We start from the raw sequence: 12,637 nt of genomic DNA on the forward strand, positions 1-12,637 counted from the left end.
TAAATCATATGCACTTACATTTATCGGCACGATAGGCAACAAAACACAGACATTTAAAGCAGTTTTACTTACCGCCTGCGACTCATGACCCGATTGGGACCGCCCATTTGAACGAAATCCACACGCACAACTTCGTTGCTACACCGGATAAACAAACAATATTCATTGTTTCTATAAGGCTGGGTTCTTTGGTACAAAAAACACACCTCTTTGGTGACATGATTTCGTGTCAGCTCTTGGTTGGTGTGTGCGTGTGCTATTAGTGCCCATATAAGGACGTCCACTGTACTTCCTGCACAGAAATTGCCCATAAACAGAAATAAAGCAAGATTGTTATGTATGAATCTTTCATGTTCGAAAAAAAATTCAGAAACTACTACGAATCCCGGCGAAGTGTATTCGGCACAGAAATACTCTGTAATACGTCCAATTGCTTTTTTGACACTTTGCCTATGTTAAGCATGAGGAAACCAACTCTTAAACAGTTTTAATAAGTCGGAATGCATGAAAAGTCAAACTCAAAGCAAAATTTTTATGTCCTGATAGGATCGGCTTGTAATACTGATAGATATTGCATGCCTCATACCCACACAAACACAGCCAAGCACAGCAGTAATCCCAGCGTGTTCTCGAATACTCACTTCCACTCTCACATACAGGTATGACCTTGAATAAAAATCCTGGAAAAAGTTGATTGAGACGGCTTTTTGCCCCCCCCCCTTCCAAATGACAGCCTTATATATGCCATTGCAGCTATAGGTTACTGCAAATCCTCCTAGACACTTACGGGCCTACTGATGTTCTGGAGTGGTAATTGAATTTTCTAAACAGATCGTCTCCTTCACTGTCAGTCACAGTTCTTATTAAAACGAAGTAGGGTCTCTCTCTCTCTCTCTCTCTCTCTCTCTTGCTCTCTCTCGCTCTATCTCGCGCTAAGGTGAGACCGGGCCTTTATTCTCTGCTTTAATCCAATTTCACCTCGTTGGCTGTGTAAAGCTTTTAAACGTCTTCTCGTTCCTCCGCAGTGCCGAGCTTAGCACCGGAGAGAGTTGCAACGAAGAGTCTGTCTGCGGCCGACATCCAGGTTACCTGGGAAGCCATCCCATCGACCCCTGAAAGAGTTCTTGGATATGAGGTTTGACATTATCTTATCGTTCTTCTGTGTCTTGTGTACACATCATATCATTATATAACAGTTCTTATACTTTGGATTGACACATTATACAAAGACGGAAATTAAATCACAACAATGTCTCAGATGTTTAAAGTTGATATAGATATGTGTGAATAGCAAGACTGCAAAGCTGTAAAACCTTCTGATTGATGAGTCAGTGCTTTCCTGTGTAGTGCAGAATTGCCTCGTTCTCATTTACATTGTGCAGTGGAAATACTGTTTTAACTAGATTTAAACTTCCTAAATGACAGAAACATCGAAAATTTTACAGCATATTATTTCATTAGCACAAAGAAAACACATAATAACAAACAGTGATTAAAAAGTAGATACATTCCCCCAAATAACATCACTATGCAGTAAATTAGAACGTCTTACGTAGAATGTTTGTGCATGACATCACTGCATGTGGGCGGGGCCTACTTTTCCCTGTTATGATGGTCAAACATGGACAGTGTTTGGGCAGTTGAATTCAGTCTTGTGCTTTCACATGCTGGACGAATGCTTTCTTTCAAGAATGCAAAGAGAGTCTGGCTTTCTCACAAGCCACTCACTCCACCCCTGCCCTGCGGCACAAAAACTGCCACGTTGCCAAGGTAACGGCCATATTGTCTGGAAGAATATAGAGCTATCATGTCACCAGATTTTTGGATGAAAACAAGCAAACTTTTTGGTTTTATTTTGTATATCGCCGTTTGCAATAACTGCATCATATTTTGATAAGAAATTTGAATGGTTTTATATCATATGAAAAAAATTACTCCCTTGAGCAGGTCTCATCATTGTTTTAATTCACTTAAATCTTTTGACACGTAATACCTAAATATTGATATTACATTTGACCAGAGGTTAATAATTGATTATTTAATTTCCTTTATCTAAGGGTTTCTCACCTAACACGCGGCTACAAGTTAATTGAAATTTTATATCCTGAAGAAAATCAATTACATACCTCTTCCCAAGAGTATCATATTTTTGGCTAGTCAGAGATATATGGTCTCATAAAAGACATCATCATTTGCTGTATTCAGCTACTCAGTTATAACACTTTTTGACATGATTAATAGAGATCTTTCATCTTTACAGATCTCGTTTACCTTTATGCATTTAGTTGCTTTTATCCAAAGTCTGCATTCAGGCTTTACTTTTTCTCTGTGTTATTGATAGATGCTTATCCAAACAAATGCGTAATTACCATGGTTTTACTGCAGTTAAAAAAAACATGGTTAACTGTAGTTCATTTTTGTAAGGGAATCGACACTGTATTCAAGTTTTATCAGTGTGTGTTTGTGTGTTTTCTCGAAATCAAACCCACATTCTTGCCGTTAAATGCAATGCTCTACCGATCGAGCTACAGAAAAGCAATGTATGCAATGTTGTGAATTCTTTGTATATCATGTCACACCTTCATTGGCAGCAAAATAAAACATTGCTGGCATTTGCTCTTCGTTTGATTTTATTAATTGTAGAGATACATCACTTTAAATAAAATATATTCAATTAAAACCACAAGTTGAGCAATTAATTAAGTTTGCTAAATGAGCATGCCAAAATCTCTCTTTATTCAGGTAGCTGCACTCACTTTAAAAACATAAGCATATTGGGGTCAGCGAGGGTTGCGAGAGTGTTTAATTATATTGGCAAAGAGCTGTTCACGTCTAAATCACAGTCAAGGATGCATACAATGTCCTTGTTGTGTCTCCTGGCGAACAGGTGGTGTACTGGGAAGATGACACCAAGCCGGAGACCGTGGGTAGAGTGAGGATTACTGGAAACTACACAGCGGTAAATGTTAGCGGACTGCAGGGGAACACGCAATATTATGTAGCGGTCTGCGCATTTAATACTGCAGGAACCGGCCCACAGTCCGTACCTGTCAATGTCACCACCAAAAAACCACGTGAGTACCTTGTCTAGCGACCATGTTTTGTGTAAACTTATCTCAATAGCGCATGTCCATTACTGCAATGGACAATTCGATGAAAACGTTGGTTACTGTACATTCTATTAAGGGTGTTTTTTTGTCTAGTCCAAACATGTGACCCAGTCTATGAAAACCCAAATAACTAATATAGTAAAGTACATTCTGTGAAAATATTACTTTAATATTGACTGAGTAAGGTAATGTCAAAGATTAAAATCAATGTGAAAAATGATTGCAATCAATCTTTGATGCTCCTTATCTCATATTTATATTATAAGACTTCAGCCTGAATTTCACTGACAGACCCCTTTTATAATTTTACCCACTCTTTTAGAAATATTTAGCAAACTTGGAAATCTTGTTTAAAGAAAAGTTCACCAAAATATGAACATTTTCATAATTTTCCCTTACCCTGATGCCATCCAATGTGACTTTGTTTCTTGAACACAATCAGAGTTAGATTAAATATTATCCTGGCTCTTCTTTAAAATCCCATTAAATGGGAGCCTAGATTTCAATATGATTCATATTTTGAGCTTATTTAGCATTTAATACATAACTGTATGTGATGAACTACTGTACATCCAGTGCAGCACACTGGCGGCATGCTGATAACTTTGAATCTTATTGGTTGTCATGCGTCTCGTGACTAATTGGCCTGCTATGTGGGATGCAAGAACTAATGACATTAGTGTAAAATTGTTTCTAAACACATTATAAATATTGTAAATATATATTGCTGAAAAATGGAGAACTATGTAGTTCTTATTTGTGGAGTTACACCTTTAAACAGGTTTTCCATATTTCTGTGTTCAGTATAATTGGGGCGGGATTAAAACGGTGGCTTGATGATGCACCGGAGCCAGCAAGCAAGGCCCCGCCCCTAACACAATCGCGAGAATCCTTTCAGGTTGTAGCGGTATTCGAAATTTTAGAGGTTTCAGTGCAGACTGTGGACAGGTCCCCAGCATTTAAGAGCAGAGAATGCTGCTTTTTTCCAGATTTTGATAACTTGTTTTTCTTGGTGTTTTATTCATCATTCAGACTTGGATGGGTGGTTAAATATCACGTTTTACTATGTTGTGACAAAAATTTAACACATATTTAATATCACGTTAAACAGACTTTAAAGTTATCGACTTGCTGCTGACATACCTGGGATATGATGTGCCTCATATTCACCTAAATATGCCATCTGGGTAATAAGTGGCAGACCCAGCTGAAATGTACTTGCTGTAGTCATTTCAGTAGTGAAAGTTGTCAGTAGTGAAAATTCTGTCTTAAGGGCACACTACGAATCTTTATATTTTACAATTTTGGCTGATTTCTCACATTTTTTTTCTCTCTCTTACTTTGCAGCACCTGCACAACCCCCTCAAAATGTAGAGTGGAATCTGATTGGTTCGCAGCTCATGCTGCAGTGGGATCCAGTCATAGCTCTCGAAACCGAATCCGAGGTCACTGGATACATAGTAAGCAACATCTGTCAACCTGCACTTAATGCAAACTAGAAAACGCATTGGAGCTGTGTTTTCCCTTAGTTCAGAAACAACTACTTTGTTTGCTAAACGCAATAAAAGAACTACAGATATTGGTGGATACTATTAACTACAATTTTCATAATCGGTTAATTGGGCGATTATTTTTTACGAGTTATCAACTAATCAGATAAAACCATAATATTACTCAATTAGATTTTTTACTTATTATAGTTAAATAAGGCAGCAAATTAGGGTATTCACTTGTAGAACTGTACTTTTAAAAGTGCAAAAGCCACACACTATTACAGATCTTATATCTTTGTGATTTTGTGATGGTGGTGCCGCAGCATGTGACTCACAGAGCAACTAATCGACAACGAATTTCATTATCGATTTTATCGATAAGTTGTTGCAGCCCCACTGTTGACTAAAATCAAAGCTGTTTTGTTTTAGCTACAAAGATATGCCAGTTACATCCCTCGAAATCATTACTTGGTGTGTTTTTACCGATAAGAGCACAGCATATGCTGTTTTATGTCTAGTTCCACCTCTCTCTTAATTACACAGGCGCGCATTTAACATCTCTCACAGTGATAATTTTGCCACAAGGGAAAACAGTCATCGATCTCAGGGGAGAAGAACTAGCCATTAGCATCAGTAAACATTATCTAGAGCAACCTGCGTTTAGTTGATGGTTAGGTGTGTATGTATGTGTCCTTTTAAATCATTAATGATGTTTACTAAGGCAAATGTCACTTTTGAAGTAAAGATTTGATCAAACTTACCCCTTACGGCAAAAAATTATACTTTTAAATATATTTCAAAATAAACAAAAAATGTGAAATTTGAGAAAAATATATTTTTGTAAACATATTCCAAAATATATTTTAAAAGTAAATACATTTTAAAGCATTAAAAATATATGTATCCCTCCATATATTTACTTGACACTGGAAGAATAACTTTGTTTATGTTACGAACCTATAAACATTTTTTTATGTTTTAAAAAGGTTCAAATCAAAATATATTTTCAACTTCAAAAATATACTTTAGAAAATTAACTTGTATTTAGCATACATTTAAAATATATTTAGGCAAAAAAAATGCCATATGGGATGTACAATTAGAAATGTACAGTATTTGCTTGCCCTTGAAATACATTTTGAAATTTATGTTGATATATGATGGGTAAAACTAAATATATTTTTCCAAATCCAAAAATATATTCAATTCAGCAAAACATTCTACAAAATCTATTTGGCATACATTTAAAATATATTTTTGGCCAGAGAAATTAATTTTTTCCTATATGGGACACCCAAGGCCTTGGTGTATACTTCACTTTTACACGTACGCGAGGGTCAGCGTAAAGTAATGCTAATTTAGCCATCAGAATAATAAGCGAGTACTGTATGCGCACCGCCAAATTTTTGTAGCCGTGCAAACAGTAGGATGTAGTTTGTGGAGGTACCGCAGTTTGTCGCAATGCACATGTGTATGCATACTATTCAAATGAAGTATACTTTGCAATGCTGTGCGCTCGCGGACGTGTAAAAAATAAGTATATTTGGGCCTTTAGTATTAAACTTTGTGCATCATTTGCTATTTAGCAACCAGCCCAAACACCCTGACATAATGGATCTATTCAGACAAAACTTACATTTAGAAGAGGTTAAAAGGTTAACTTGAGTTTTAATTATTGTGAATCTCATCTTTGATGTTGTCCTGGAATCCACAGGTACTATACAGAAGACACCGAAACAACGATATGTACTCCATCATCACCAACAAAACGTCCGTCGAGGTGACCCTTAACCCGAACGACAACTACGTAATTCAGATCAAGACCCTCAGTGAAGGGGGGCTGGGGGAAGGAAGTGAGCCGATTCACATCCACCAACTCAGTAAGTCTGTTGTTTTCCCGATGTTGCCATCTTTTATTTTATCCTCCCTTGGCATTGATAAGCTTTTAATGGTGATTCAGTCGCCTAAATATTTCGGTCCATTCGTTTCAGCCTCGGTTCTTTTCGTAGGGCGCCTCAGATCCCGACCTTTTAAGAAATGCACATTCATTCGCCATCTATCTCTGTCACTCGGTTATTCCTTGTTGACTGCGGTGCCCGACTGGCATATAAAGTAGTGAAAATCAGCCACCCCCACAACCGTCTACCTCAGATGTGCGGCAATCAAACTCGACTTCCCTTTCCTTTCTTACAGAGATCTGCTCTCAGATGTGACGGGAGCCCTTATCGTTGCAAGATTCCCCTCGAAAGCTATTAATAATGTAGATAGCGTAGTAGCACAATTCCTTTGATTTACAATGAGCTGTTTGAGAATTGAGACATAAACAATGGTTCTTTCTTTTTCCATGCGAGAGGTTAAATTGCGTTTCCTAACCAATCTGTTTGCTTTGGGTTGCAGGCATGGGTGCGCGGGAATCCGGAGCGGGAAGGCTGTGCGCGTTCTCTCTCTCTCCTCTTCTCGTGTGCGCACTGTCGACGCTCAGTGCCTCCTGATGTTTGCCTCCCATGACCATTGGACATTTACAAAAACATGTACAAACTTTCTGCTCTTCGCTCAGCTTCTGTTTTCCATAACCCTATCCGATTGGATTCCCCAGCTCTGGCAGCATGCATGTTGGAGATTCTGAAACGTCACATGGGAACATGAGGGAATGCATAATTTGTAAACACGGCAGAGTTCTGCAAAAATTCGCTCTAAGATGTTTGGATTGACACGGATGATCTGTAATATTATGAGCTTTTTGGCACTCTAAAACCGGGAATAACGATTGCAATGGCTTTGTTCAGACTGCACACAAATACGATTTGGTTTTCAAATCGCTAAGTGTTCTGGCTAGATATAGCTTCAGACTTTTTTTTGTTAAATGCCTAAGCATCCTAAATGACAAAACATTAACTATTCAGAGTGATTTTAATTGGATTTATAGATCACACATGCATGCACTTTAGTTTAGATTTTTACATGTTTTTGGTGTTTAAATTATGCTGCTGACTAAACAAGGCCAAAACGCTTAACTTTTTTCTTTCTCACATAATATATTTATTTCATTTACAGTGCTAATGTATGCATCCTTCATCTTTCGCTCCGATCTTTAAATGCCTTAAATTTATGTACGCACCAAAGTAGTTAACAACAGTTGCGCAGTTGAGTTGTATTCAAAGAGGACAAGGGCTCAAAAACCAGTGTTGCTGAAAGTTGCTCTTACAGTATGTGCTGATTTTGGATCTGTTTGTGGGATCTTTTGTGATTAACAAAGCCAGGATTTGTTCAAATGGAAATCGTTCACTTCTATTACAGAGCCATCAAATCAAAAGGCTCCTCTTAGTCTCTTTACTGGGTATTAGCATTTTGTTTGATGCTTCATGCTGGTTTAATTATAGATTAAGGCGTTAAGGCTTTTCCTGAGAGTATTTGCTCTAAAGGTTCACCGGCTGAACCACTTTCACATTTTAGTTTCCTTTCTGTTCGCCTGCTGCTGTACCGCGCCCATCGCAACTCATTCAGCATTTTACAAATAGTCAATATGCCAAAAAGCATCAAATTCATACAATAGCTTTGAATACGTTTCGAAAGCATATGGCACTCATGAAAGCAAGCTTTTAAAAGCATTGCCTCGCACACCTCTGTCAGTACGTAAATAAACACGCGAGAAGTTTGTCAGAAGTGCTGAGATGCAGAGTGGGACTCGCATGAAAGTTTTATAGCTCTAATGGCTTTGTAGATGTGAAAAGGTTAAAAGCCTCACAAACAAGTTGCGTGATGGACCCGAGAGCTCCTTACCAGTCTATATGTCTCTGTATAAATGCCATTATAAAAGGGACATAGCATAGGACATGTCTGGGCTTTTAGCACTGGGTTTGAACCGTAAGGTTGTCCGTTTGGTCCATATGAAGACTGTATGTATGTACAGTTTGAAGTAGTTCTGTACATACATTCCCTAGTGGCTAGGTCCCTAAGAGATGGAAATGATCACATTGCCATAATACCTTAAATTGTGGCACTTATTATTGCATATCCGAAATATAATGATGCCCATCTCATGCACATTAAAGGGTCAATATTATGCCCATTTTTACAAGATGTAATATAGGTCTTAGGTATAGTAGGTGAAGATTCAGCTCAAAATACCACACCGATCATTTGTTATAGCATGTCCAAAATGCCCCTGTTTGGGTGCTATATAAGTGCTGTTTTAACGTGTGTACCTTTAAAGTGAAATTCCACTTTTTTTGAAATTATGCTCATTTTTCAGCTCCCCTAGAGTTAAACATTTAAATCTTACCGTTTTGGAATCCATATAGCTGATGTCCGGGTCTGGCGCTAGCACTTTTAGCATAGCTTAGCATAATCCATTAAATCTGATCAGACTATTAGCATCACACTCAAAAATAAGAGTTTAGATATTTTTCCTATTTAAAACTTGACTCTTCTGTAGTTTGTGTACTAAGACCGACAGAAAATAAAAAGTTGCGATTTTCTAGGCAGATATGGCTATGAACTATACTCTCAAACTGGCGTAATAATCAAGGACTTTGCTGCTATAACATGGCTACAGCAGCAGGCGTAGTGATATTACGCAGTGGCCGAAAATAGTCCCCTGCTATTGAAAGTAACCATGGGGACTATTTTTGGGCAGTTGAATGGATTCCAAAACAGTAAGATTTAAATGTTTAACTCTAGGGGAGCTGGAAAATGAGCATATTTTCAAAAAAGTGGAATGTCCCTTTAAATGCAAATGAGCTACAGCTCCTCACTTCAAATAGATCTGATTCCTGTGAATACAATCTGGGAAAACTGTAAACATGTTATAGCACTAATGCAGTTAAATATACAAACACATTTAGAAAATTTTTTGGGTAAAGTTTACCAGTCAGTCAGTGCCTGTGGGCGGGGCTTTGTTAGTGTGACATCACATTAACAAGAGAATCATAACAGCATGTCTAATGACAACTGCTTTGGTTTAATGGTGATTAAAAAATTAGAAGTAGGCCTTTTTCTCTTATCATTTTAGGGTGGTTGTGTTCACACACTGCCAATACACATTTATGTTCAAACACCTTGTAAAATTGGATTTTGCATAATATGGGCACTTTGAATTCCATATCACTCATTTAAACCCTAGACCCTAGTGCTGTAGGCCCTATTAATGTGAAGTTTCCTTTCAGGCAATAGTGCCTTCACCGGACAATATGTTTCTGGCCCTTTCATGGCAGTGTCAGGCTGCGCAGACTATAATTCGCACTTGTTCAATGAAAGTCAGAAGCAGATGCAAGGAAGTGAACCAAGGTGACACAGCCTTCCTGCTTACTCCCCAGAACAGGTGCGGTACAGCCTGTAAAAAAAGTTCGCAAGAGGGGAAAAAAAGAAGCCGCATACCCACAATCAGGACAGCCTATCTGTTCTCCTTCGAGCTTTCATAAAGGTCTGAGGACCTTGATTAGGCTGCAGCGGCCCAGTCAATGGGATATCGATTTTTCTGCTCTATACCGCGGCTGTCACAATGCAGCCTCCTGATTGACTGATGCCAGTGTTCCTGTCGGCCATCTTGGATTGAGTTTGTGCTCTGAGAGTGTCAGAGATGTCCTTGCCCCTTATTTTTTATCGTTCAGTGCTTGGGTTGGATTTTAGCAAAACACGTTTCAGAGAAGAAACTCAAAAAGACAGATAGGTTTTGATTACATTTGGGGTAAATAAGTGAAAGTTGGATCAACTTACATTTTTAATTTTTTTCTACTTTAATTTTCTTACTTTTCGTGAAAATTAATGTGGAAAAAAAATAATAATAAATTGGTAGCACCTAAAAGTTTTATTTTAAGTGAGAAATTTTAAGTTGAAAAAAAATTCCAATTGAAGTATTTTTTTTAAGTTAATCCAACTTTCACTTTTTTATTTTTTTATAAGAAAATTAAAGTTTAAAGGGATAGTTCACCTAAAAATACAACTCCTGTCATCATTTACTCACCCATATTTTGTTCTAAACCTGTATGAGTTTATTTGTTCAGTTGAACACAAAAGAAAATATTTTAAAAATGATGGTAAACAAAATGTTGATGACACCCATTGACTTCCATAGTGTTGGTTTTTCCTACTTTGGATCTCAATTGGTGTCGTCAACTGTGTGGTTACCATCATTTATCCAAATATCTTCTTTTGTATTCAACATAACTATCCCTTTAAACATCTTTAAAGTCAACATTCACTTTTAAATACGTATTCCTGATCTTATTGGTTGTGGTTCCTCACGCTACTTCAAAGAAAAAAATTGAATAATCCTTCATTTTATAAAAAATTCCTTTTTGGCTGACATCACCAGGTTCTCATTAAGTTCTTTTTGTCAACAGTGGCGGCTCGTGACTGCTCATCCGAGGGGCACAAATTCAAAAAAATTGTCATGTGTTTTGCTCGTGTTTTCAAAATATGTCTTTGTTGCGTCATGTGAACCATGTGCATCACGTGTTTTGTCAAAATAAGTGCCTGCGGTACACGCGTCAAAACCGTTTATGATAAAAGAGACGCTCAAGTTCAGAAAACACACACAAGAGACTCCCTTAACAGTAACCTTTTAATACGCATGAGATTATGCAAGTATCTGGCAAACGCGAGCGTTTCGGATCTGCAGCAGGCACTTATTTTGACAAGACACGTGATGCACATAGGTTCACTCGACGGGGTGTACACATATTTTGAAATGACGAAACACACACGACGGGCTACATACACGTTGTGACGAACTTTGCATCGTGCGCCCTCGAAAAAAGAAGTCAATGGTCGCCACTGTTTCTCAAGCTGTCATATAAAAACACTTTTTACGAGTTGATGAACTCTTCTCTTGTATTTATATTTAATTAAATATATCGTTTTACACAGATATGAAGCACACTTCGAGTTAAACTGCGACAGAAGTCAATGTTAATGTGGACTTTAAAGGCAGTACCACAGACTTCTTTTACGGTAAACTTTTCGTTTTAGTTCTGTAGTTTAAAATGATTGCATTTTTTTATTCTCAACCTAGAAAAACAACAATAGAAAGTGGTAAACATGGTCTGTATTATTCTATATGACAGTAATTACAAAGCGAGTGCTGTTTATAAATCACACCCCTTGTCACTAATAACATGTTGTACTGAATGATAATGTTTCCATTTTCTGTTTGGTTCCACCCACTCTCTATTCGATTCTTATGTGGCCCATCAGCCGGCACAATATCAGCATATCAATGCTTGAACAATAACTGTTGTTTCATAGATGTTTTCTCTCGTACACTTAAAATCGTGCGGTCTTATTTCCCTAATTTTGTGTAAACAGTATATTCACAGATTTTTATTTCTTGTATTATGATTTCCCCTTCGCCAAAACATCTAATGGCAGATCTTATCAATCCAATCCAATTTTGTTTCGAACTAATCTGAAATGAAAAATGATTTCACCTTTACCAGATGTAAATAGTGGCTATATATTTTTAAGAGTCGGCCAGCATTGACAACACCATGTTTTTTTCTACAGCACACGGCTTTGGGAATTTAATACTGATGTATTAATAAATAATCTCTGTGAGATGCCTTGCAACGAAATGGACATTTTCATATTGAAAAGTAACTGTTTTGTCTTGTATACTAAAACTGTGCATGTGGCAAAATGTTTGGTGAATATGTGTTGAGTTTTATAATCCTGTTAAAAACTTAATAAAAATGTCAAAAGACTGACTTGCTTCCGTATCTCACCGGGGGCTTTAGCGCTTGAAAAATTACAGCGCGGGGGGGCATCGTAAACTAATTTAATCCTTCGAAATCCATTTAATGGGTAATGCCATATCTGTGTGCACCATATTTCTAGTGTAGCACGGGAGCAAGCCTAATCAAGTTTGTAGCTGTGATCTAATGCAAAAATGTTAAGTTCTGTATATCTTCGCTGGGCAGGAATCAAAGAGTTTGTACATGAATAATATACCACTTTAATCTGTAGGATCTAAACGGGATCAAGCAAATCCGCGCTCGCTTGTGGAACAAAGTACTGTAGTAGAATGCAATCACTTAT

The 12,637-nt window shown here is 37.5% G+C and overlaps 1 protein-coding gene across 1 annotated transcript in view; it reads left to right on the forward strand.

Annotated features, from left to right (window-relative positions):
- The window catches only part of cntn3b (contactin 3b), an 80,069-nt gene extending 67,799 nt beyond the window's left edge, over positions 1-12,270 (forward strand). The window contains exons 19-23 of the mRNA XM_065279785.2: positions 1,026-1,135; positions 2,888-3,074; positions 4,458-4,570; positions 6,318-6,483; positions 7,001-12,270. Coding sequence (XP_065135857.2) covers positions 1,026-1,135; positions 2,888-3,074; positions 4,458-4,570; positions 6,318-6,483; positions 7,001-7,095 — 671 coding nt within the window. The 3' untranslated portion in view covers positions 7,096-12,270. The remainder of the gene's footprint in view (positions 1-1,025; positions 1,136-2,887; positions 3,075-4,457; positions 4,571-6,317; positions 6,484-7,000) is intronic.
- Positions 12,271-12,637: the final 367 nt, after the last annotated feature.

Source organism: Paramisgurnus dabryanus, chromosome 7 (assembly GCF_030506205.2).
Source record: "Paramisgurnus dabryanus chromosome 7, PD_genome_1.1, whole genome shotgun sequence".
Lineage (NCBI taxonomy): Eukaryota > Metazoa > Chordata > Actinopteri > Cypriniformes > Cobitidae > Paramisgurnus > Paramisgurnus dabryanus.